Source organism: Silurus aristotelis (assembly GCF_946808225.1).
Source record: "Silurus aristotelis genome assembly, chromosome: 9".
Taxonomy (NCBI): domain Eukaryota; kingdom Metazoa; phylum Chordata; class Actinopteri; order Siluriformes; family Siluridae; genus Silurus; species Silurus aristotelis.
This window is the reverse complement of record NC_139582.1, coordinates 24,782,861-24,805,483: the sequence shown is the minus strand read 5'-3', so window position 1 is coordinate 24,805,483 and position 22,623 is coordinate 24,782,861. Positions and strand designations below refer to the sequence as shown.

General features: G+C 38.4%; 1 protein-coding gene and 1 long non-coding RNA gene across 5 annotated transcripts; one reads left to right on the top strand and one right to left on the bottom strand.

Moving 5' to 3' along the window:
- The first annotated feature begins 3,930 nt into the window (after positions 1-3,930).
- LOC310731013 lies at positions 3,931-4,953 on the top strand. 4 transcript variants are annotated; one of them, XR_014535048.1, is made up of 3 exons: positions 3,931-4,158; positions 4,591-4,671; positions 4,858-4,953. It is a non-coding gene; the product is annotated as an uncharacterized lncRNA (long non-coding RNA). The 4 variants fall into 4 exon arrangements; XR_014535049.1 differs by lacking the exon at positions 3,931-4,158 and adding an exon at positions 4,448-4,553 and having other exon boundaries at positions 4,868-4,953; XR_014535050.1 differs by lacking the exon at positions 3,931-4,158 and adding an exon at positions 4,448-4,553 and having other exon boundaries at positions 4,863-4,953.
- Positions 4,954-10,985: 6,032 nt separating this feature from the next.
- On the bottom strand, positions 10,986-22,100 carry rcor1 (REST corepressor 1). Its single transcript, XM_083550709.1, has 13 exons — positions 21,211-22,100; positions 21,047-21,106; positions 18,946-19,026; positions 18,325-18,377; positions 16,346-16,507; positions 15,986-16,104; positions 14,641-14,719; positions 14,391-14,441; positions 13,939-14,136; positions 13,773-13,850; positions 13,502-13,559; positions 13,134-13,372; positions 10,986-12,828 (listed from the first exon to the last, which is right to left on the bottom strand). Exons 1-13 carry the CDS (start codon positions 21,365-21,367, stop codon positions 12,787-12,789), a joined length of 1,377 nt encoding a protein of 458 aa, XP_083406835.1. The 5' UTR covers positions 21,368-22,100; the 3' UTR covers positions 10,986-12,786.
- Positions 22,101-22,623: the final 523 nt, after the last annotated feature.

The following is a 22,623-nucleotide window of genomic DNA, read 5'->3' as shown; positions in this document are numbered from 1 at the left end:
GGGAGTGTGGGTTAGTGTAGTGTATGGGAGTGTGGGTTAGTGTAGTGTAGGGGAGTGTGGGTTAGTGTGGTGTGGTGGGGTGTAGTGTGGTGTGGTGTAGTGTAGTGTAGAGGAGTGTGGGTAAATGTAGTGTGTTTTACTTTAGTGTAGTGTAGTGTAGGGGAGTGTGGGTTAGTGTAGTGTGGTGTGGTGTAGTGTAGTGTAGAGGAGTGTGGGTAAGTGTAGTGTGTTTTACTTTAGTGTAGTGTAGTGTAGGGAAGTGTGGGTTAGTGTAGTGTGGTGTGGTGTAGTGTAGTGTAGAGGAGTGTGGGTAAATGTAGTGTGTTTTACTTTAGTGTAGTGTAGTGTAGGGAAGTGTGGGTTAGTGTAGTGTGGTGTGGTGTAGTGTAGTGTAGAGGAGTGTGGGTAAGTGTAGTGTGTTTTACTGTACTGTAGTGTAGTGTAGTGTAGGGGAGTGTGGGTTAGTGTAGTGTAGGGGAGTGTGGGGTAGTGTGGTGTGGTGTAGTGTAGAGGAGTGTGGGTAAGTGTAGTGTGTTTTACTTTAGTGTAGTGTAGTGTAGGGGAGTGTGGGTTAGTGTAGTGTAGGGAAGTGTGGGTTAGTGTAGTGTGGTGTGGTGTAGTGTAGTGTAGAGGAGTGTGGATAAGTGTAGTGTGTTTTACTGTACTGTAGTGTAGTGTAGTGTAGGGGAGTGTGGGTTAGTGTAGTGTAGGGGAGTGTGGGGTAGTGTGGTGTGGTGTAGTGTAGAGGAGTGTGGGTAAGTGTAGTGTGTTTTACTTTAGTGTAGTGTAGTGTAGGGGAGTGTGGGTTAGTGTAGTGTAGGGAAGTGTGGGTTAGTGTAGTGTGGTGTGGTGTAGTGTAGTGTAGAGGAGTGTGGATAAGTGTAGTGTGTTTTACTGTACTGTAGTGTAGTGTAGTGTAGGGGAGTGTGGGTTAGTGTAGTGTAGGGGAGTGTGGGGTAGTGTGGTGTGGTGTAGTGTAGAGGAGTGTGGGTAAGTGTAGTGTGTTTTACTTTAGTGTAGTGTAGTGTGGTGTAGGGGAGTGTAGGTTAGTGTAGTGTAGGGGAGTGTGGGTTAGTGTAGTGTAGGGGAGTGTGGGTTAGTGTAGTGTAGAGGAGTGTGGGTAAGTGTAGTGTGTTTTACTGTAGTGTAGTGTAGGGGAGTGTGGGTTAGTGTAGTGTAGGGGAGTGTGGGTTAGTGTAGTGTAAGGGAGTGTGGGTAAGTGTAGTGTAGGGGAGTGTGGTTTAGTGTAATGTGGTGTGGTGTAGTGGAGTGGAGTGTGGGTAAGTGTAGTGTGTTTTACTTTAGTGTAGTGTAGGGGAGTGTGGTTTAGTGTAGTGTAGGGGAGTGTGGGTTAGTGTAGTGTAGGGGAGTGTGGGTTAGTGTAGTGTAGGGGAGTGTGGGTTAGTGTGGTGTGGTGTGGTGTAGTGTAGTGTAGAGGAGTGTGGGTAAGTGTGGTGTGTTTTACTTTAGTGTAGTGTAGTGTAGGGGAGTGTGGGTTAGTGTAGTGTAGGGGAGTGTGGGTTAGTGTAGTGTATGGGAGTGTGGGTTAGTGTAGTGTAGGGGAGTGTGGGTTAGTGTGGTGTGGTGGGGTGTAGTGTGGTGTGGTGTAGTGTAGTGTAGAGGAGTGTGGGTAAATGTAGTGTGTTTTACTTTAGTGTAGTGTAGTGTAGGGGAGTGTGGGTTAGTGTAGTGTAGGGAAGTGTGGGTTAGTGTAGTGTGGTGTGGTGTAGTGTAGTGTAGAGGAGTGTGGGTAAGTGTAGTGTGTTTTACTGTACTATAGTGTAGTGTAGTGTAGGGGAGTGTGGGTTAGTGTAGTGTAGGGGAGTGTGGGGTAGTGTGGTGTGGTGTAGTGTAGAGGAGTGTGGGTAAGTGTAGTGTGTTTTACTTTAGTGTAGTGTAGTGTGGTGTAGGGGAGTGTGGTTTAGTGTAGTGTAGGGGAGTGTGGGTTAGTGTAGTGTAGGGGAGTGTGGGTTAGTGTAGTGTAGGGGAGTGTGGGTTAGTGTAGTGTAGGGGAGTGTGGGTTAGTGTGGTGTGGTGTGGTGTAGTGTAGTGTAGAGGAGTGTGGGTAAGTGTAGTGTGTTTTACTTTAGTGTAGTGTAGTGTAGGGGAGTGTGGGTTAGTGTAGTGTAGGGGAGTGTGGGTTAGTGTAGTGTATGGGAGTGTGGGTTAGTGTAGTGTAGGGGAGTGTGGGTTAGTGTGGTGTGGTGGGGTGTAGTGTGGTGTGGTGTAGTGTAGTGTAGAGGAGTGTGGGTAAATGTAGTGTGTTTTACTTTAGTGTAGTGTAGTGTAGGGGAGTGTGGGTTAGTGTAGTGTAGGGAAGTGTGGGTTAGTGTAGTGTGGTGTGGTGTAGTGTAGTGTAGAGGAGTGTGGGTAAGTGTAGTGTGTTTTACTGTACTGTAGTGTAGTGTAGTGTAGGGGAGTGTGGGTTAGTGTAGTGTAGGGGAGTGTGGGGTAGTGTGGTGTGGTGTAGTGTAGAGGAGTGTGGGTAAGTGTAGTGTGTTTTACTTTAGTGTAGTGTAGTGTAGGGGAGTGTGGGTTAGTGTAGTGTAGGGAAGTGTGGGTTAGTGTAGTGTGGTGTGGTGTAGTGTAGTGTAGAGGAGTGTGGATAAGTGTAGTGTGTTTTACTGTACTGTAGTGTAGTGTAGTGTAGGGGAGTGTGGGTTAGTGTAGTGTAGGGGAGTGTGGGGTAGTGTGGTGTGGTGTAGTGTAGAGGAGTGTGGGTAAGTGTAGTGTGTTTTACTTTAGTGTAGTGTAGTGTGGTGTGGGGGAGTGTAGGTTAGTGTAGTGTAGGGGAGTGTGGGTTAGTGTAGTGTAGGGGAGTGTGGGTTAGTGTAGTGTAGAGGAGTGTGGGTAAGTGTAGTGTGTTTTACTGTAGTGTAGTGTAGGGGAGTGTGGGTTAGTGTAGTGTAGGGGAGTGTGGGTTAGTGTAGTGTAAGGGAGTGTGGGTAAGTGTAGTGTAGGGGAGTGTGGTTTAGTGTAATGTGGTGTGGTGTAGTGGAGTGGAGTGTGGGTAAGTGTAGTGTGTTTTACTTTAGTGTAGTGTAGGGGAGTGTGGTTTGGTTTGCTGTGGTGTGGTGTGGTGTAGTGTAGTGTAGAGGAGTGTGGGTAAGTGTAGTGTGTTTTACTTTAGTGTAGTGTAGTGTAGGGGAGTGTAAGTTAGTGTAGTGTAGGCGAGTGTGGTTTAGTGTAGTGTAGGGGAGTGTGGTTTAGTGTAGTGTGGTGTGGTGGAGTGGAGTGGAGTGTGGGTACGTGTAGTGTGTTTTACTTTAGTGTAGTGTAGTGTAGGGAAGTGTGGTTTAGTGTATTGTGGTGTGGTGGAGTGGAGTGTGGGTAAGTGTAGTGTGTTTTACTTTAGTGTAGTGTAGGGGAGTGTGGGTTAGTGTAGTGTGGTGTAGTGTAGTGTAGAGGAGTGTGGGTAAGTGTAGTGTGTTTTACTTTAGTGTAGTGTAGGGGAGTGTGGGTTAGTGTAGTGTAGGGGAGTGTGGTTTAGTGTAGTGTGGTGTAGTGTAGAGGAGTGTGGGTAAGTGTAGTGTGTTTTACTTTAGTGTAGTGTAGAGGAGTGTGGGTTAGTGTAGTGTAGGGGAGGGTGGGTTAGTGTAGTGTAGGGGAGTGTGGGTTATTGTGGTGTAGTGTAGTGTAGAGGTGTGTGGGTAAGTGTAATGTGTTTTACTTTAGTGTAGGGGAGTGTGGGTTTGTGTAGTGTAGGGGAGTGTGGTTTAGTGTGCTGTGGTGTGTACTGTAGTGTAGTGTAGAGGAGTGTAGTGTAGTGTAGTGTAGTGTAGTGTAGTGTAGTGTAGTGTAGTGTGGGTTAGTTTAGTGTAGGGGAGTGTAGTGTAGTGTAGTGCAGGGGAGTGTGGGTTAGTGTAGTGTGGTGTAGTGTAGTGTGGTGTAGTGTAGTGTGGTGTAGTGTAGTGTGTTTTACTTTAGTGTAGTGTAGTATGGGTTAGTTTGGTTTAGTGTAGTAGAGAGTCTAGTGTAGTGTGGTTTAGTGTAGGGGAGTGTAGTGTTGTGTGGGTTAGTTTCTTGTAGTGTAGAGTAGTGTAGGGGAGTGTAGTGTAGTGTGGTTTAGTTAAGTGTAGTTTAGTGTAGGGAAGTGTAGTGTGGTTTAGTTTAGTTTAGTGTAGGGAAGTGTAGTGTAGTGTGGTTTAGTTTAGTGTTGTGTAGTGGGGGTGTAGTGTAGTGTGGTTTAGTGTAGTGTAGAGGAGTGTGGGTTAGTGTAGTGTGTTTTACTTTAGTGTAGTGTAGTATGGGTTAGTTTAGTTTAGTGTAGTAGAGAGTGTAGTGTGGTTTAGTGTAGTGTAGAGGAGTGTGGGTTAGTGTAGTGTAGTGTGTTTTACTTTAGTGTAGTGTAGTATGGGTTAGTTTAGTTTAGTGTAGTAGAGACTGTAGTGTAGTGTGGTTTAGTGTAGGGGAGTGTAGTGTTGTGTGGGTTAGTTTCTTTTAGTGTAGAGTAGTGTAGGGGAGTGGAGTGTAGTGTGGTTTAGTGTAGTGTAGGGGAGTGTAGTGTGGTTTAGTGTAGTGTAGGGGAGTGTAGTGTGATTTAGTGTTGTGTAGTGGGGGTGTAGTGTAGTGTGATTTAGTGTTGTGTAGTGGGGGTGTAGTGTAGTGTGGTTTAGTTTAGTGTAGGGGAGTGTAGTATAGTGTGTTTTACTTTAGTGTAGTGTAGTATGGGTTAGTTTAGTTTAGTGTAGTAGAGAGTGTATTGTAGTGTGGTTTAGTGTAGTGTAGAGGAGTGTGGGTTAGTGTAGTGTAGTGTGTTTTACTTTAGTGTAGTGTAGTATGGGTTAGTTTAGTTTAGTGTAGTAGAGAGTGTAGTGTAGTGTAGTGTTGTGTGGGTTAGTTTCTTGTGTAGAGTAGTGTAGGGGAGTGTAGTGTGGTTTAGTTTAGTGTAGTGTAGGGGAGTGTAGTGTGGTTTAGTGTAGTGTAGGGGAGTGTAGTGTAATTTAGTGTTGTGTAGTGGGGGTGTAGTGTAGTGTTGGTTAGCATGGTGTGGTGTGGTAAAGTTAAGTGTGGATTAGTGTAGTGTAGTGTAAGTATTGTGTAGTTTAGTGTGGGTTAGCATAGTGTTGTGTGGTATAGTTCAGTGTGGGTTAGTGTAGTGTAGTGAAATATAGGGTAGTGTAGTGCAAGTATTGTGTAGTTTAGTGCGGGTTAGCATAGTGTTGTGTGGTACAGTTCAGTGTGGGTTAGTGTAGTGTAGTGAAATATAGGGTAGTGTAGTGTAAGTATTGTGTAGTTTAGTGCGGGTTAGCATAGTGTTGTGTGGTATAGTTCAGTGTGGGTTAGTGTAGTGTAGTGAAATATAGGGTAGTGTAGTGCAAGTATTGTGTAGTTTAGTGCGGGTTAGCATAGTGTTGTGTGGTACAGTTCAGTGTGGGTTAGTGTAGTGTAGTGAAATATAGGGTAGTGTAGTGTAAGTATTGTGTAGTTTAGTGCGGGTTAGCATAGTGTTGTGTGGTATAGTTCAGTGTGGGTTAGTGTAGTGTAGTGAAATATACGGTAGTGTAAGTATGTTGTAGTTTAGTGTGGGTTAGCATTGTGTAGTGTGGTATAGTTTAGTGTTGGTTAGCATAGTATGGTGTGGTAAAGTTAAGTGTGGGTTAGTGTAGTGCAAGTATTGTGTAGTTTATTGTGGGTTAGCATAGTGTTGTGTGGTATAGTTCAGTGTGGGTTAGTGTAGTGTAGTGAAATATAGGGTAGTGTAAGTATGTTGTAGTTTAGTGTGGGTTAGCATTGTGTAGTGTGGTATAGTTTAGTGTTGGTTAGCATAGTATGGTGTGGTAAAGTTAAGTGTGGGTTAGTGTAGTGCAAGTATTGTGTAGTTTATTGTGGGTTAGCATAGTGTTGTGTGGTATAGTTAAGTGTGGGTTAGTGGAGTTTAAGTATTGTGTAGTTTAGTGTGGGTTAGCATAGTGTTGTGTGGGTTAGTGAAATATAGGGTAGTGTAGTGTAAGTATTGTGTAGTTTAGTGTGGGTTAGCATAGTGTTGTGTGGTATAGTTCAGTGTGGGTTAGTGGAGTTTAAGTATTGTGTAGTTTAGTGTGGGTTAGCATAGTGTTGTGTGGGTTAGTGAAATATAGTGTAGTGTAAGTATTGTGTAGTTTAGTGTGGATTAGCATAGTGTTGTGTGGTATAGTTCAGTGTGGGTTAGTGGAGTTTAAGTATTGTGTAGTTTAGTGTGGGTTAGCATAGTGTTGTGTGGGTTAGTGAAATATAGGGTAGTGTAGTGTAAGTATTGTGTAGTTTAGTGTGGGTTAGCATAGTGTTGTGTGGGTTAGTGAAATATAGGGTAGTGTAGTGTAAGTATTGTGTAGTTTAGTGTGGGTTAGCATAGTGTTGTGTGGTATAGTTCAGTGTGGGTTAGTGGAGTTTAAGTATTGTGTAGTTTAGTGTGGGTTAGTGAAATATAGTGTAGTGTAGTGTAAGTATTGTGTAGTTTAGTGCGGGTTAGCATAGTGTTGTGTGGTACAGTTCGGTGTGGGTTAGTGTAGTGTAGTGAAATATAGTGTAGTGTAGTGTAAGTATTGTGTAGTTTAGTGTGGGTTAGCATAGTGTTGTGTGGTATAGTTCAGTGTGGGTTAGTGAAGTGTAGTGAAATATAGGGTAGTGTAGTGTAAGTGTGGTAAAGTTTAGTGTGGGTAAGCATAGTGTAGTGTGGTGTAGTTTAGTGTTGGTTAGAATAGTGTGGTGTGGTGTAGTTTAATGTGGGATAGTGTAGTGTAGTGTAGTTTAATGTGGGATAGTGTAGTGTAGTGTAATATAGGGTAAGTAAATGTAATTAGTTACTGTACTTAAGTATTTTTTTGCTTATCTGTACTTTACTAAAGTATTTCCAATTGGGGAGACGTTTACTTTAATTTCACTTCATTTAAAAGTTAAATATCTTACTTTTTACTCAACTACATTTTGTGAAATCAGTCATTCCTTTTTATTTATGAGTGGACACAAAATTAACTGGTCAAGCACACAGCAAGCCACCAATTAGGGTTTTGAGTGCCACTTGGTTTTATCTACTTAGCACAAAAATACACATTTTGAGAAAAATAATCTGTGTAGTGATTTTTTGAAGTAATTAAAAAGAAGGTTTGGGGCATATAATAATCAATCAGTGTTTGACTCATTAATATAATTCCATTAATAGATTGGTGTGCTAAGAGTAACATTAGGATTTGTTTACATAAACTGAGGAAGATTCTTGTGACAAAAATGATAACAGGAACAGTATAGCCATAATGAATCATAGTACTTTGGACACTTAAGTACATTTGAAGGCAAATACGTTTGTACGACTTTTACTCGTCTACCACTGGTGTGGTGTAAGTGTGGTGTAGTGTAGTGTGGTATGGCAAATTATAGTATACTGTAGTGTTATTTACTGTAGTATAGTGTAGTATTGTGTAGTGTGGTGTGATGTGGCTTAGTGTAGTGTAGTATTGTGTAATATTTTAGTGTGGGTTAGTGTAGTGTGGGTTGGTATAGTATAGTGGGGTGTTGTGTAGCATAGTGTAGTGTACAGTACTGCACTGTAGTGTTGTGTGGTGTAGGATGTACAGTAGTGTACTATAATGTAGTGTGGTGGTGTAATGTGGTTTGGTATAGTGTACTGTAGTATAGTGTAGTGTGGTGGTGTAGTGTGGGTTAGTGTAGTGTAATGTGGTTTGATATAGTGTAGTGTACAGTACTGTACTGTACTGTAGTATAGTGTAGTTTGGTGGTGTGATGTGGGTTAGTGTTGTGTAATGTGGGTTAATATAGTGTAGTGTACAGTACTGTAGTATAGTGTAGTTTGGTGGTGTGATGTGGGTTAGTGTTGTGTAATGTGGGTTACTATAGTGTAGTGTACAGTACTGTACTGTAGTATAGTGTAGTTTGGTGGTATGATGTGGGTTAGTGTTGTGTAATGTGGGTTAGTATAGTGTAATGTACAGTACTGTACTGTAGTATAGTGTAGTTTGGTGGTGTGATGTGGGTTAGTGTTGTGTAATGTGGGTTAGTATAGTGTAGTGTACAGTACTGTACTGTACTGTAGTATAGTGTAGTGTGGTGGTGTGGGTTAGTGTAGTGTAATATGGGTTGGTATAGTGTAGTTTAGTGTACTGTACTGTAGTATAGTGTAATGTGGTGGTGTGGGTTAGTGTAGTTTGGGTTGGTATGATATAGTGTAGTGTACAGTACTGTGTATAGTGTAGTGTACAGTACTATACTAGAGTACAGTGCTGTGTAGTGTGGTGTTGGTTAGTGTAGTGTAATGTGGGTTGGTATAGTGTAGTGTGGGTTGGTATGTGTAATGTAACTTATATTTTATTTAAAATAGAATATAGATAAAATATCAAATGTTGAAAGTGAGACATTTTCAAATGTCATGCAAAATATTGGCTCATTTTCAATTTCATATGAGCTACACATTCCACACATTCCAAAAAAAGTTGGGACAGGTAGCAATAAGAGGCCGGAAAAGTTAAATGTACATATAAGGAACAGCTGGAGGACCAATTTGCAACTTATTAGGTCAATTGGCAACATGATTGAATATAAAAAGAGCCTCTAAGTGTGGCAGTGTCTCTCAGTCAAGATGCGCAGAGAATCATTTACATTTACATTTGCGGCATTTAGCAGACGCCCTTATCCAGAGCGACATACAAAAGTGCTTTGAGTCTCTAGCAATAAATAAATCTACACTGGTACGCAAGATTACAACTTAATATAGATCACCAATTCCCCCAATGCTGCAGCAAAAAATAGTGTAGCAATATCAGAAAGGAGTTTCTCAGAGAAAAATTGCAAAGAGTTTGAAGTTATCATCATCATCTATAGTGCATAATATCATCCAAAGATTCAGAGAAACTGGAACAATCTGTGTGCGTATGGGTCAGGCCGAAAAACTATACTGGATGCCCGTGATCTTCGGGCCTTAGACGGCACTGCATCACATACAGGAATGCTACTGTAATGGAAATCACAACATGGGCTCAGGAATACTTTCAGAAAACATTGTCAGTAAACACAATCCACTGTGCCATTCGCCGTCGCCAGCTAAAACTCTATAGGTCAAAAAAGAAGCCGTATCTAAACATGATGCAGAAGCGCAGGCGTTTTCTCTGGGCAAAGGCTCATTTTAAAATGGACTGTGGCAAAGTGGAAAACTGTTCTGTGGTCAGACGAATCAAAATTTGAAGGTTTTTTTTGGAAAACTGGGACGCCATGTCATCCGGACTAAAGAGGACAAGGACAACCCAAGTTGTTATCAGCGCTCAGTTCAGAAGCGTGCATCTCTGATGGTATGGGGTTGCATGAGTGCGTGTGGCATGGGCAGCTTACACATCTGGAAAGGCACCATCAATGCTGAAAGGTATATCCAAGTTCTAGAACAATATATGCTCCCATCCAGACGTCGTCTCTTTCAGGGAAGACCTTGCATTTTCCAACATGACAATGCCAGACCACATACTGCATCAATTACAACATCATGGCTGAGTAGAAGAAGGATCCGGGTACTGAAATGGCCAGCCTGCAGTCCAGATCTTTCACCCATAGAAAACATTTGGCGCATCATAAAGAGAAGATGCGACAGAGAAGACCTAAGACAGTTGAGCAACTAGAAGCCTGTATTAGACAAGAATGGGACAACATTCCTATTCCTAAACTTGAGCAACTTGTCTCCTCAGTCCCCAGACGTTTGCAGACTGTTATAAAAAGAAGAGGGGATGCCACACAGTGGTAAACATGGCCTTGTCCCAACTTTTTTGAGATGTGTTGATACCATGAAATTTAAATTCAAATTATTTTTCCCTATAAAATGATGCATTTTTTTCCCAGTTTAAACATTTGATATGTCATCGATGTTGTATTGTGAATAAAATATTGAAATTTTTAACTTCCACATTATTGCTTTCTGTTTTTATACACAATTTGTACAGTGTCCCAACTTTTTTGGAAACGGGTTTGTACATCACAGTTATGAAAAAAAAAGGCATACAAGTCATTCATGGTTGATTTTTCCTATGAAGGGTGTACCAACCTGATTATGCACAAGACAATATAATGCAATAATAATGCCTGGTTGTTTCTTATTATGAAAGGAATAGCCGCATAATGACATTATATGGCATCTCTGTAGCTTTACCCTACCTACATGTCCTTCAAATACGTGCAAGGATGATGCAATAATGATTTACATCACCATGAGCTCGATTTGGGAGTGAACACACCCTGTTCTTTACTGGTACTCTGACCACGGTTCTGGGTGACTTGAAAAAGAAGTTACTCTCGGGTTTATATATGAATGTTAAAACACAATAGATTATTACACAATACTTCAGATGTGGATCTGTTTTCACTTTCACGTTCTATTTCATTGATAAACATTTTTGCAGAGATAATTCTTCTTCTTTATTATGATAGCTTTTTGTTCAGCTTAAAGTTACATAAGGTACACAAGTAATGTCAATGCAATGTGGTAGTTTCTGCTCAGAACAAAACAATACCCCAAGCTAGAGTTACAACCCTTTTAGTGACTTAAAACGTCAGTTACTTGAGAACCACCATGAAAATGATTAGTATACACATGATCCCTTTTACTTCTGAGGATTAACTGGACAATTTTGCTTATTACAATATTTTCTGAATAAATACATTTATGGGCCTCAATTTCTGGATTTTTTTTATAGCACAATAGCTAGGTCTACAACAGAAATTCACTTTTTCTTTTACATATTGTACAAGTCATAATTCTGGGTAAATAAAACTATTATAAACAAGAGTTTAAATTGTGTGGCAAAATAAAAATTATGCAAGCTTACCTGTAAGTGAAAGAGATTGCACAACAAAAAATTCACTCGTTGCACAGTCTACAATAATCTCGACAATAATCTTGAATAATCTGCATAACTAACTATTGTTGTGTAGTATTGTAATGTATTAAACTCAACGTGCTGAGTTTTGAGAATGTGGTGTTTGAATTAGAATAATAAACCACACATACTTCATTATTTGGTTAAATCCCATTTGTTTATTCAGTGGCTAATGTGACAAACCGGTTATATGTTTGTATTGTTGAGACACACTGAAGCATGTACGCACGCACACACAAAAATATAAATCAGTCTTCCCATTTGTGGTTCTGGCACAGTAAGAAAATGAGTATGAATGGAAAAAAAAAATAACCTCAGGACAGACTTGATTTTTTTCCCTTAAAAAAAAAAGAAAATCAGTAGTCTGCATCTATGACGGGTGTAGTGCTTTTAATAATTGAAACAACTCGTAACATGTGACCTCATACTGGGAAAAATACACCTTCAAACTTGGACCAAGTTCACCAAATATTTGCCCATGCATGCAAAAAGACCTTAGTACACATCATTTAATACCCAACAGAAAAGCAGATACCAAAATAATATTAAAAATATATATATATATATATATATATATATATATAATAGAAATCCGGCATACTATTACAGGAAATTTGTATTTAAAAGCCCTAGTTCCATTGCCTTTAAGGACATTTATTCTGCAATATTCACATAGATCCCTCAACAATTTTTAATTGCCCATTATTCCTTAATGAATTACAAAAGCAACTTACTTAAAGTCTATTTAAGTAAGAACCTGATATACTAAAACGCTATTTGGAAAGAAAAAATTTGCAAAATTTGCCTACTGAATTCAATTATTTGAATATCTTAATGGGGAATTTCTATATTTTGACACTTAACATGCACCTGTGTAAATCATTTATTCATAATTTAATAGATCATTTCTGGTCATTTAAAAGCCTTTATCCGTCCAACTGTCCAGAAGTTAAAATAAAGCTGAAGTGAAACTTGCATCTGCATTCCAGCTTTAACAAAGCCGAGTTGCTCGGAGTTCCACAGTGACGACTGTATTCTGTAGTACGTTACTGAGGGACTCCGGAAAGAGTATTAGGGAGAAAAAAAAAGGCAGTAAATGATTTTACTTCTCTACATTTGGTTGGTTCACTTGAGGAAAACCACTTAATTACATGTTAAACATGCCGTACATGGCTGAATAAATAAAAGTACTAAAACTAATTTTGCTAAACGACTTTACTGTCATATCTTTAATAAAGGCAGCTAATAATATTGTTTACTTGCATTGCCAAAAGCTGGCTGTCCTACCGATTAACAGAATCACAGGATGGCTCTTTGAAAACACAAGTTCATATGACTTTCAGATTCAGGTATTGAGATCACTTCAATACAGGCTCTTTAGTAATTGGAAAAACTATTATTTCTTTAAAACAACTTAAGTGAATAAATAGATGAATAGCTTAAGTCATAATAGCAATAATGATAATCTATCTAAAATCAAACATACTAAATATGATTACTGTACAAAATGATAAAGGAAAAATGTATGCAGGAGCTGGATGCTACACTAAAGTAACTTGCAAGTTATGAGGGAGAACAAAACAATGTTTATTAAACCTTCAAAAGAAGTCAAGCCTTCCTCTGTCACAAAATCCATCCAGCACCCTCAATGTTGCTGAAGGTTCAGTGAATACGGTGCTTATAGCACCAGGCACAACACTGATCCGACAGAGAGACTAATTCCTGTTGGCAGTGACAATACAAAAGTACCCCATGGGTTGGGATAGTTTGAGATTCCACTTTGTAGGACATATAAAAATCATAGATTTCAGCAGAGCAGCAAGGAGACTGGTGGGAATGGTGGATACGAGTCGGTGCCTCTTCAGCGCAACATGCCTTCAAGAGTATTGCAGATCGCATATAGATCAGAAGTGTCTGATCTATCAGATGTGTGCACTCAAGAGGCAGAAGGGGTCTGTGCTTCTGTAGGCATCGGTTCCTGGACAAAGAAACACGCTGTTATTCAAAGTGAGTTCCTAAGATTACTTTCTTTATTCTTTGTTTTAGTGCAGGACACAGTGACTCCTGTAAAAATTTGGAGACACCAAAATCAGAAAGGCTCTGTTTTTTTTTTGTTTTATTACATACAGCACTTGCCTCCTTCTCCTCAATATTTTTCCTGCACAACTAAGTAGTGCCTGGCATTACTGACAAAAATGTAAACAAAATATAAACAATAAAAAAATGCTATTTAACTTTAGACAGCAGGACTGTTTTTAAGACCTGTCAAAAAGATTTTCAGACCTCTTTCTGGTCCTCTGGTGGTACGGGTGTTGTGGTTCCTTCCTCAGAGGACACCTCCATTTTTTCTTCCTCCGAGCTCTTGGAGGCTTCTACACCATGTTCTGCCTCCCACTCTTGCAGCACCTCGTCCAAATTAAAGCGTCGACGGTAGTTTACGAAGAAGTTCTTCACCTGAACCACTGACTTGTTGCCGATGACGTCGGAAATTGCCTGAAAGTCCCTTCCATATTTCCTAATGGCTGAAGGATTGGAGGGAAATACATTATGTATTTATCGATCATCCTTCTTCTCAGAATTCCATACGTTTAAAAAAAAAAAAGCTAAATGTAAACAAAAGTAAAAAAAGAAAAAAAGCTCTATAATTTTACCTTGTACTGCAAGAAGCTGCTCCTCTGTAGTCCAGCGTGTGTTAAATTTCTGATTCACCTTTGAAAACAATGCACTTAAATTAGACTTTCAGAAAGACAAATAATATGGCGGAAAAAGAATTTCGTGACAATCAGAAGCCCAACACCACAGAACACTGACTCCATGCATGGGCCACAGCTGTGACTCAACTTCCACTTTTAAAAAGTCCAACAAGCAAGCGGAAAATCTGACATTTTGAAACATGATTCTACATCTAAACAGCGTGATTACCTCAGCTGGCCGAAACTCCTCTACCCCTGTATCAAGCGCTTCTCTTAAGGCGCTGTTGTTCTGTTTGATGCTCTGAATCTGCAGACAGGTTTCACAATCACTCGTTTAAAAGTGCGCCGAGCCTATGCTCATTATGCCAAGTTGACATAGATCGGATAGAACAAACCTGTCGTTTAATTGCAATGAGCTCCATGTCCAGCTGCCTAAGAACGCTGGCTGCGGCAGGGCCACTGCTTGACATGGCTGTCACATCACTCTGGTTTAGGTGCATGCCTTTGGGGGGCTTTCTCTTGGCACGGTGGTGGTTCCTTGGACCTTGTGCTTCCTTTTTAACATGAGCTGGCTTTTCTGTGTGAGGTGCTTGCTAAAAAAAAATGGATTTAATAGTTTGTTATTAAAAAAAGAGCATAATTGAGGGGGTTTACTCAGTTAGAACAGGAAAACAATAACTGTTCGGAAACTTTTCCCCACCAGGACAAAAATGAACATTATGCTAAAAAGCATGCCGTGTAACTGCTACTAACGTATATGTAAAAAGGCAAGACTGTATAAAGTGAATGTTACTATTGGAGTGTCATGGTAGACAGGCCATGGATTGATTTCAATTTGCACTGGTACCTTCTGGACAAGTGCAGGTTTTGTATCCTGTTTTTCAAGAGCAGATGCACCCTGAGGAAAAAAAAAGAGGATTTGCTAAGAGAAATACTGCACACTCTTTAAAAGAAAAAGGAGCAAATACCTTGTAATATGGATCAAAGTAAAAAAAAAAAAATTAAAATAAAAAACAAATTTACAAGTGAGATCATTTAATGCTTAATTTTACTTCATATGCAGACAACTTTACCCTAAGTAAGAAAAATTATGTTACCTCTTTTTTCTCCTCCTTGTTTGACTCTAATTCGTTGTCACCTGGAGAGTTGCAGTGTGTCTCATCAGCCTCGTCATCGCTTAAAAACAAAACGAGGAGAAATTCAAACAGAATTAAATTATTTGAGCAATACAACAAACTCACAGCTCACACAGTGTATCTGTTTAATAATTAATACTAAGTGAACGCTGCAACCGACAGCATCATTTATTCACTTTTCAGGGATAATATGAAACAAAGAAATGGGACAGAACCCAAGAGTTTAACTGGCTTTTTTTTTTCTTTTTTTATAGAATTTGAAAACTATATATTAAAAAAAACATTTACATCTAGATGCTAGCCTGCACTCAGCCATAAATAAAGTGCCAACCACCATTATATACACAATCATTTTAATAAGAACACATGCATGCAATGACCCAATCAGGTAATCACTCGACTACATGTTCACGACACAAAATAGAATAGGAGGAAAACATGAAGCTATTGTGCATGAATTTTTTTACATACACAAAGCAGCAACTTTGGCACTGAAAATCATACCACAGTCAAGGTCAGTAAGAAACATTATTTCTCTAATACTAATGTTTGATTTGAATGACCAATGAAAGAAAGTGTAATGGATGGCAGGGGGATTTTTTTCTCTAAAAAAAAACGCTTTAAAACTGCTGGCTAGTTCAAGAACACTCTCCAAGAGATAGCCATATCTGTGTAAATGTCAACAATGAAGAAAAGACTTTACAATATACACACATTGTTAATAAATAATAAGCCTCAAAAACAGGAAGAAGCAATTAGAGTTAGACAAAAACATCTGGAATGTACCAGAACGATGTGAAGACAATGCAAAGTGTTCTGCACTGGCCAGATCAATTACTTAATCTGAATCTGACTGAGCATGGATTTTACCCGCTGAAAGCAAAATGCCAGAAGAACAAACAGGAACTGAAAACAGCTGCAGTTAAGCCCTAGCAGAACATAAAGGGAAAAGCCCCCCCGTATCAAGTGGTGTGTGTAGGTTTTAGACTTCAGACATTTACAACCATGATTTTAATATTAACCTGAAATAAAGGTAATTTGCTTTGTATATCTTTAATACAGAGTGCGGGGTGGGGCATCAGATATAAAGAGTCTTGTGATTCCTACACTAATCATTACATTTTTTTTAAGATCTATATCCTTAAATTAAAGAAAGAAATCGACACCCTACTTAAATTGCAACAATATAATGAAATTGTAAAATGTCCATAAACATTTGGACACTTACATTTTTGTAGCAGCTAAAATAATAACAGTTGGTGTCCAAATGTTTATGGTAATGACTGTACATATATGAATGGCTGACCTCTCCTCACGATCTCTCTTCTGTTTGCGAGCATGGCGGTCCATGACACTGGTTTTGCTGCGTGTTTTCTTCCAGGAGTAATAGAATCGAACAAGGCTTGCAATAGACTTGTCTGGAAGCTGAAAAAAATACACCCAAATGAAAGTGCTGAACATGCCACGAATATTCAGTCATTAACCTGGATAACAGCAAATAGAAGTATGCTAATCACCATTATTACACTTGATTGGCAGGATAATTGGCAACTACAGACTTTCTGTGGAGGGCTCAATTAACATTTAAATTCCTCAAGACACAATTCGGGTACATTTAAGTTTTTTCTTAATAAGTGCAGTGTAGTAATTGCTTGTAGTTGCTCACCATTTGTTGGATGCGGTGGAAAGTTTTGCCGTGAAAGCTGAAACCCTGTTCAAACAGCACTTTGTCTTCCACTGTCCATTCGTCAGGGAATGGGGTGAAGTTAGGAAGGTCTGCTAAAGACTTCTCGATGTTGTGTTTGTGCCAGAAAAGCATTCCTAATGCCTGTTAAAAGATAAAGGTATCATTGTGTGTTTGTGTGTGTGTGTATAAATATATAAGGTACACCCTCTGGATTCTATGGTGTCATGTATGAGGACATGATAAACCTAAGTACACCCGTGCTGCTTCCACTGGATTTATAAGATGCTAATCAAATGATTGATCAGTTGATCATCTGCAAGTATGATCAACTCTATTGAAGCATACGTTTTAGCAGTTCTGCACAACATCAAGGACGAAAGACATCAATGATAGAAAATCAACTGTTGCTGCCCATCAATCTGGGAAGGGTTATAAGGCCCTTTTTAACCATCATTCTACGGTGAGCACTTTACAAGTGGAAAACATTCAGAGTCAGAGTCAACTGGAACTCTACCGGCAGCAGGAAAAGAAAACACACTGTTATCACGAATGAGGGCGAAACATCAGCACGGTGAGCAAAGATTATTTCCTCAGCAAGATATAATGGTAATGGTAAATGGTAGAATTTAATGAAGTGCTATTGTGTAAAAGTCGCACTGGATCTGTTCTGTCGTGACTCGCGAGCATCAGGTTGCGAAATCAGCTCGCTCGCGACATGATGGATTCAATTAAAGCGGTGCGAACAAACGCGAAATCAAAAGCAGCAAATAACAGCAGCAACAATAACATTTTTTGTCACTTTTGTGGTTTTCAGCAAATTTGTACACCAATGCATTTTTTTTCCTTTTTAAGAATCCAGCTTGTTATCTTGCTGCATTTCTCCAATCCATTCTCTTTTTATAGCATCTGTCTAATACAACAGTAACTTCTGTTTTCACAAATGATTTACTGCAGCTTTACTATATACGTTCAACTGCTTCTATATAATAAATTATATATTCTCGATGCTTATATCTTCAGAAGATTGTTAAACTCCATGTGGCTTTGCATTTTTTTTTTACAATTTTAATAATAAATACCCTTAATTAGGGTTTTATATAGTTATAATAAGCAAAATAACTAATTAAAAATTTGTTTTGTTTTTTATCAGATGAACTGATTAATCAAAAAATAATAATCAGATTAATCGATTATTTTAGTTGCTTTAGTTGCAGCCCTAGTTTTAACACATGCAGGGTTTCTGCAGGCTTCACCACGTCAAATGTTTTTAAGACCATTCAGAATGAAATTTAAATTGATTCATTTCTAGCCATCCCTAAACTTGCCCATTCCCATTGCTGAAAATTAAAATCAGTTTCACCTCTGTGGTACAATCCAAGAGAGATTTGTGCCAGTAAAAGAAAGCTGATTGTAGTCGTAACACAGTCAAATATATTTGGACTAGCAAAAGAAAGAACTACAACACTGCAACAAAACAAAAAATAAAATGAGCATTAGAGGTAGTTTTATGGACATTGAAAAATGAAGACCTGTTTAAAATTATTTAAGACCTTGAACAGTGAGTTTAAGACTTTTTAAGGCCTAAAATGTAGATTTTTAAATGTTAGGTTTTTTAAAAACCCTGCACATGGCTTTTCCATTTCAGCTTAACTTTGGTAAAAAATAAATAATCACAGTGTAATGTTGTGGTATTGTTCATCTAAAGTTGTATTAACTAATACTAAAACCTGTTAGGGACCCAATTATTATTATTATGATGTCCTGATACATAAAACCATAGAAATCAAAGTATCCTTTTTATGTCTGTACACATACACATTTAAGTATATACATAGGTAAATGTATTTTGTAAATAACTAACCATCATTGTAGTAAATACAAAGTATCAATGTTCTCTGCAGAAAAAGATCGAGAAACACATAAATGCACTAAAATCAAAAAACATCTTTTTTATTTACCTGCTCCATGTTGTACCCATGTTTCTCTTTGGCAATAGCAATATATTCATCCACTGTATCAAACAAAAACAAAAGGCACAGTGTAGATTATTTATTATCCTGTAATTCTGGTCACAAATCAAACAGTTTCCCAAAGTTTTATAAAATTATAAAATTGACTATGCATTTTGTATTAAACTGATTGAAATGATTAAATATTACATTCACACAAATATTCAGACCAACCAGTCAGCTAGAAATGCTGCACCAGAGATCTATGGGATCTATTTCTTTAAAATGTACCATGTCCAATCAACTAAATTTCACTTTAATAAAGACTGTCAAGCATCTCTAAATTAATGAGAAGATGTGACACAGTTAATTTCAAGCTTCTTAGTACAGGCTTAACCATTTAATAAGTCGTGTTTTATTAGTTTTGACTTTTTAATAAACAAATCTTTATGGATAATTGTTTATGCTATAAAGACACTGTTTATGTAACATGATTTCATTTATTGAATCAAAAACAGGAGGATTGAGTGCATTAAGATTTCGCTTTTGACAATAACTCTTGGGGAGAACTTGTTATTGTTATATTATTTTTTTTCCTCCCAAATGTTAACACCATAACAAATGACTCACATTTAGACTCAGACAGATTTTGGTTAGGAATCCACACCAGCATTCCCAAGTTTTCCCTCTCCTGGCTCGCCTTGGCCACTTCTGGAATAAAGAAAATACACAAGCGTCAAGCATAGCAAAGCAAAAAAAAAAAAAAAAAAAAAAAAAAAAAAAAAAAAAAAAACATGTGATTTAATATACATTTATTTTTCCTTAAGCCTGTTTTATGCTGCAGGGACAGATAAAAAAATAAATAAATAAATAAAATAAAATCTATACTATACTAAATGCTAACATTCTGTGATAACATGATCTCTGTGTCAGTTAAGAAAATGAGATCCTCTTGTGTTTAAATACATTTGCTTGAATATTGTACAGTGCAAAGTGCAGTAGGGCTGAAACAATTCCACGAGTAACTCAAGTAATTCGATTACAAAATTTTTTTTGTTTTATTTAACTACACACAGAGCAAAAAGGCCCCACGTTGGTGACCCCTGCACTAAACAGGTAAAGACAGAAGATGCTGCAGAATAAAAAAATTGAAGAACGGGGTGAAAACAGAGAGGCGCGAGGAAAAGATTCAAATGGAAGCCCATTTCAAACAGTCGTAATTGCGAGAAATAAGGTCAGAATTGCGCGTAATGAAGTTTTGAACTAAATTGGGCAAACATTTTTCCAGTGGCAGAAACAGGCTTAATGACAAAAATTTTTTACAAAGTTTCCAGAATTTGGAATCATTTCAAACTAAAACAAAGAAAGAAAAAAAAAAACCATACAGTGCGTTTCCTTTTTTCTTTTTTTTTTTTTTATAAAGTAATCTGAAATTAATTTTTATATTTTTATTTATGATCTTTTATTCATATATTTCTATTTTGTTGTAATATGGCAATTAAATGCACTAAATGGGTTTAGTTTAGAACAGATATTCTTGTACGTAATTTCAGCAATAAAATGTAAATTTTTCAACAAAAAACAACAAAAAAAAGAAACAAATCACTTGGTCATTTTAAGAAACCCATCTTGTTTTCTCGTGTATATTTAGTATTGCTCTTTAATAAGAAAAAAATAACCTCTTATCCAATTTCTTGATTAATCGATGTAATAATCTGTAAAATACTGTACTTGATTCCTAAAATGATCGATAGCAACAGCCTTAAAGTGCAGTGCTCTTTGTGTTGTTGTACAAAGATAAGAAAAGGTAACATGTAAATAATAATACTATTCACACATGAAAATAAAACAATATAACAGCCCAACTGAAAAATCAAGCGTAGTCTGACAGATTACAGGTTCAACTAGTCAAGCTGGTAGACCAGATCTTTATATCTTATATTGTTATTTTCCAGTATCCTAATAACTTCATTAAAAACTGGTTCTATCTAAAAGTCTGACTACTTAGCTCAACAAACTGCATTTTTTTGTAGGAGGATAGATGAAAAATGCATTTGTCTGTGTATATTTACACCCATAAACCCAAGCAAGAATTCTGTACATTTACTCACTTATCTAAATCATGCGGCAGCAGCACAAAAATAAATAAATACATTTCAAATTAAATTCAAGATCTGTGGTTAATGCTCACAATAACCATTAGAACCTGGACTTCTGTGACTGTAGTGTGCTGGTGTTCTGTAAAGCTGCTTTGAGACAATATCCGTTGTGAAAAACACTATAGAAATAAACGTGACATGGTTCGCTGATTAGATAGATGAGAGAATGGGCAGGTTTCCCGAGTAAGTAATAGGCCATTTTATTTAACTCATTAGAAATGGCATTTGTTTCTGGTGTATATGAACTTTTAAAAGGAAGGACAATAAAATCCTACTTGACTTGAACACTAAGTATGAAGCACTCCAATGTAGGGAAGCAAACGACTCTGTTTTTTATTGCAATAATGGGATTTCCCCCTAATAATAATATAATAATAATAGTAATAATAACAATAATAAATACAGCAAAATGAAGTAAATCATTAGTAATGAATAATGAAAGCGATCAGTGGTGCAGTGCGCTGCAGATCTGATGCAACTAAACACGAGTGAAACAACGGGCAGTGTTCGAGGCTCGTCCGCGCTGGAACCTGCTCCTTCACTACAGCTCAGAAAACTGCCGCACAATTTACCGGGGTCGTAGTCTGGAACTACAGCCTGAAACTGTGGGCCGACTCGCATCCCTCCTGCACCTTAGCGGAGAAAAAACAAGGCGACAAATCAGATAGGAAAAAGGTTAAAAAAGTGTCCGAACTTGTGCCGAGTGATCGAGGCTACCAAAGTGTGACTGACTTACCGTGCTCGTCATCGCTGGAGGAAGGCGAACTTCCTTCCTCCCAAGAGTTGTTACTGTTGCCGTTCGACGTGAAACTTTTGGTCGGATTGCTCACCGAGTTTCTGCCTCTTCTCTTCCCTGAAATCTCCGTCGTCCCCTTTTCCAACATCGCGGGCATCTCGAGGCAACAGCGACGAACTTTACCTCTCTCTTTTCCTCCCTGTCTCCCTCTCCCCCTCTCTCTCACTCACACACACAAGACTAGCTAGCTAACAGGCTAAGCTAAGCCGAGACTGAGATGTTGGCTAATTCGCGGCCTCGCTGTCAAAAAAAAAAAAACCCTGAAGTGTGAATACTTGCAAAATCCTCTCAAACACGAGTCCAAACATCTAAAACACCAATCATCGAGTCTCCAAACTGCATCGATCTTTTTTTTATAACTACCTCGCTCTATGAAGTTAGCAATACCAAGCCAGCTAAGTTCCCCGAGAACAATATTAAGTCTATTGCATTAGCTAGCAGGCTAACTCCTGTGTGGTAAAGCTTTAGCCGAGCACTGGTAGCGTGCTAGCGAAATAGCATCGGCTAACGCTAATTTAATTGGATCATTTCGGCCCCGGAATGAGATTCGAAACACTTTAAAACCCTCCTCGATATAAACTGGCTTTTCTCCAGGACACGCGTCGAGGTCCGGTATGGATAAAAAAAAAAAAACGTCGCTTTGATATGAAACGCAACTGTGTTTGAATAAAGTATGAGCCTGTTCATACGGAGAGAGTAGTGAACTTCACTTCTGCACTTCCACACTAGTTCCACAGTGAAGAGCCCTACTGAGATGTGTGTGAGAGAAAACACACTCAGTCAAACTGCTGACGGGGGAGAAAACAAGGGGGAGGGAGAGGAAAACTAGACACAAGGATAGCCAAGTCAGGGAGATTCATCACTTAGTTTATTAATTCATTTGTATAAGGTCACTTAAAAGTGCAGTTGGTGCACATGAGGTGCAAAAAAAATACACCACATAAAAAATAAATAAATGATTCGATTCACCAGCATCCATTCAAAGCCCCTGGTCCTGTTCAAAGTGCCCCTGAAATTAAATTCAAGGTGTTTGATGCTCTGAGCTTTCTATACCATTCCTTGTTGCCTTTAGGGGAACCAATACAACACACTACCATTAAAAATACTTGAATTTTAAAGTTCTTCACTTCCTGGAAAACAGTGAACACTTATAGCTCGTAGCTCATACTATGTGTGGTCTTCTAATGAAAATCTCCCTGCACATTTGAAGTCCCACTTCAAAGCTCGAGTCTTGCTCTAAAGTAAACATATTATTATTAATACATGTAACATTGGTGTATTACTTGCCTTCAGCCATCTCCTAGTTTGAAAAAAAGTACAAGTTCACATATATAAGATGTTATTTGTTTCACC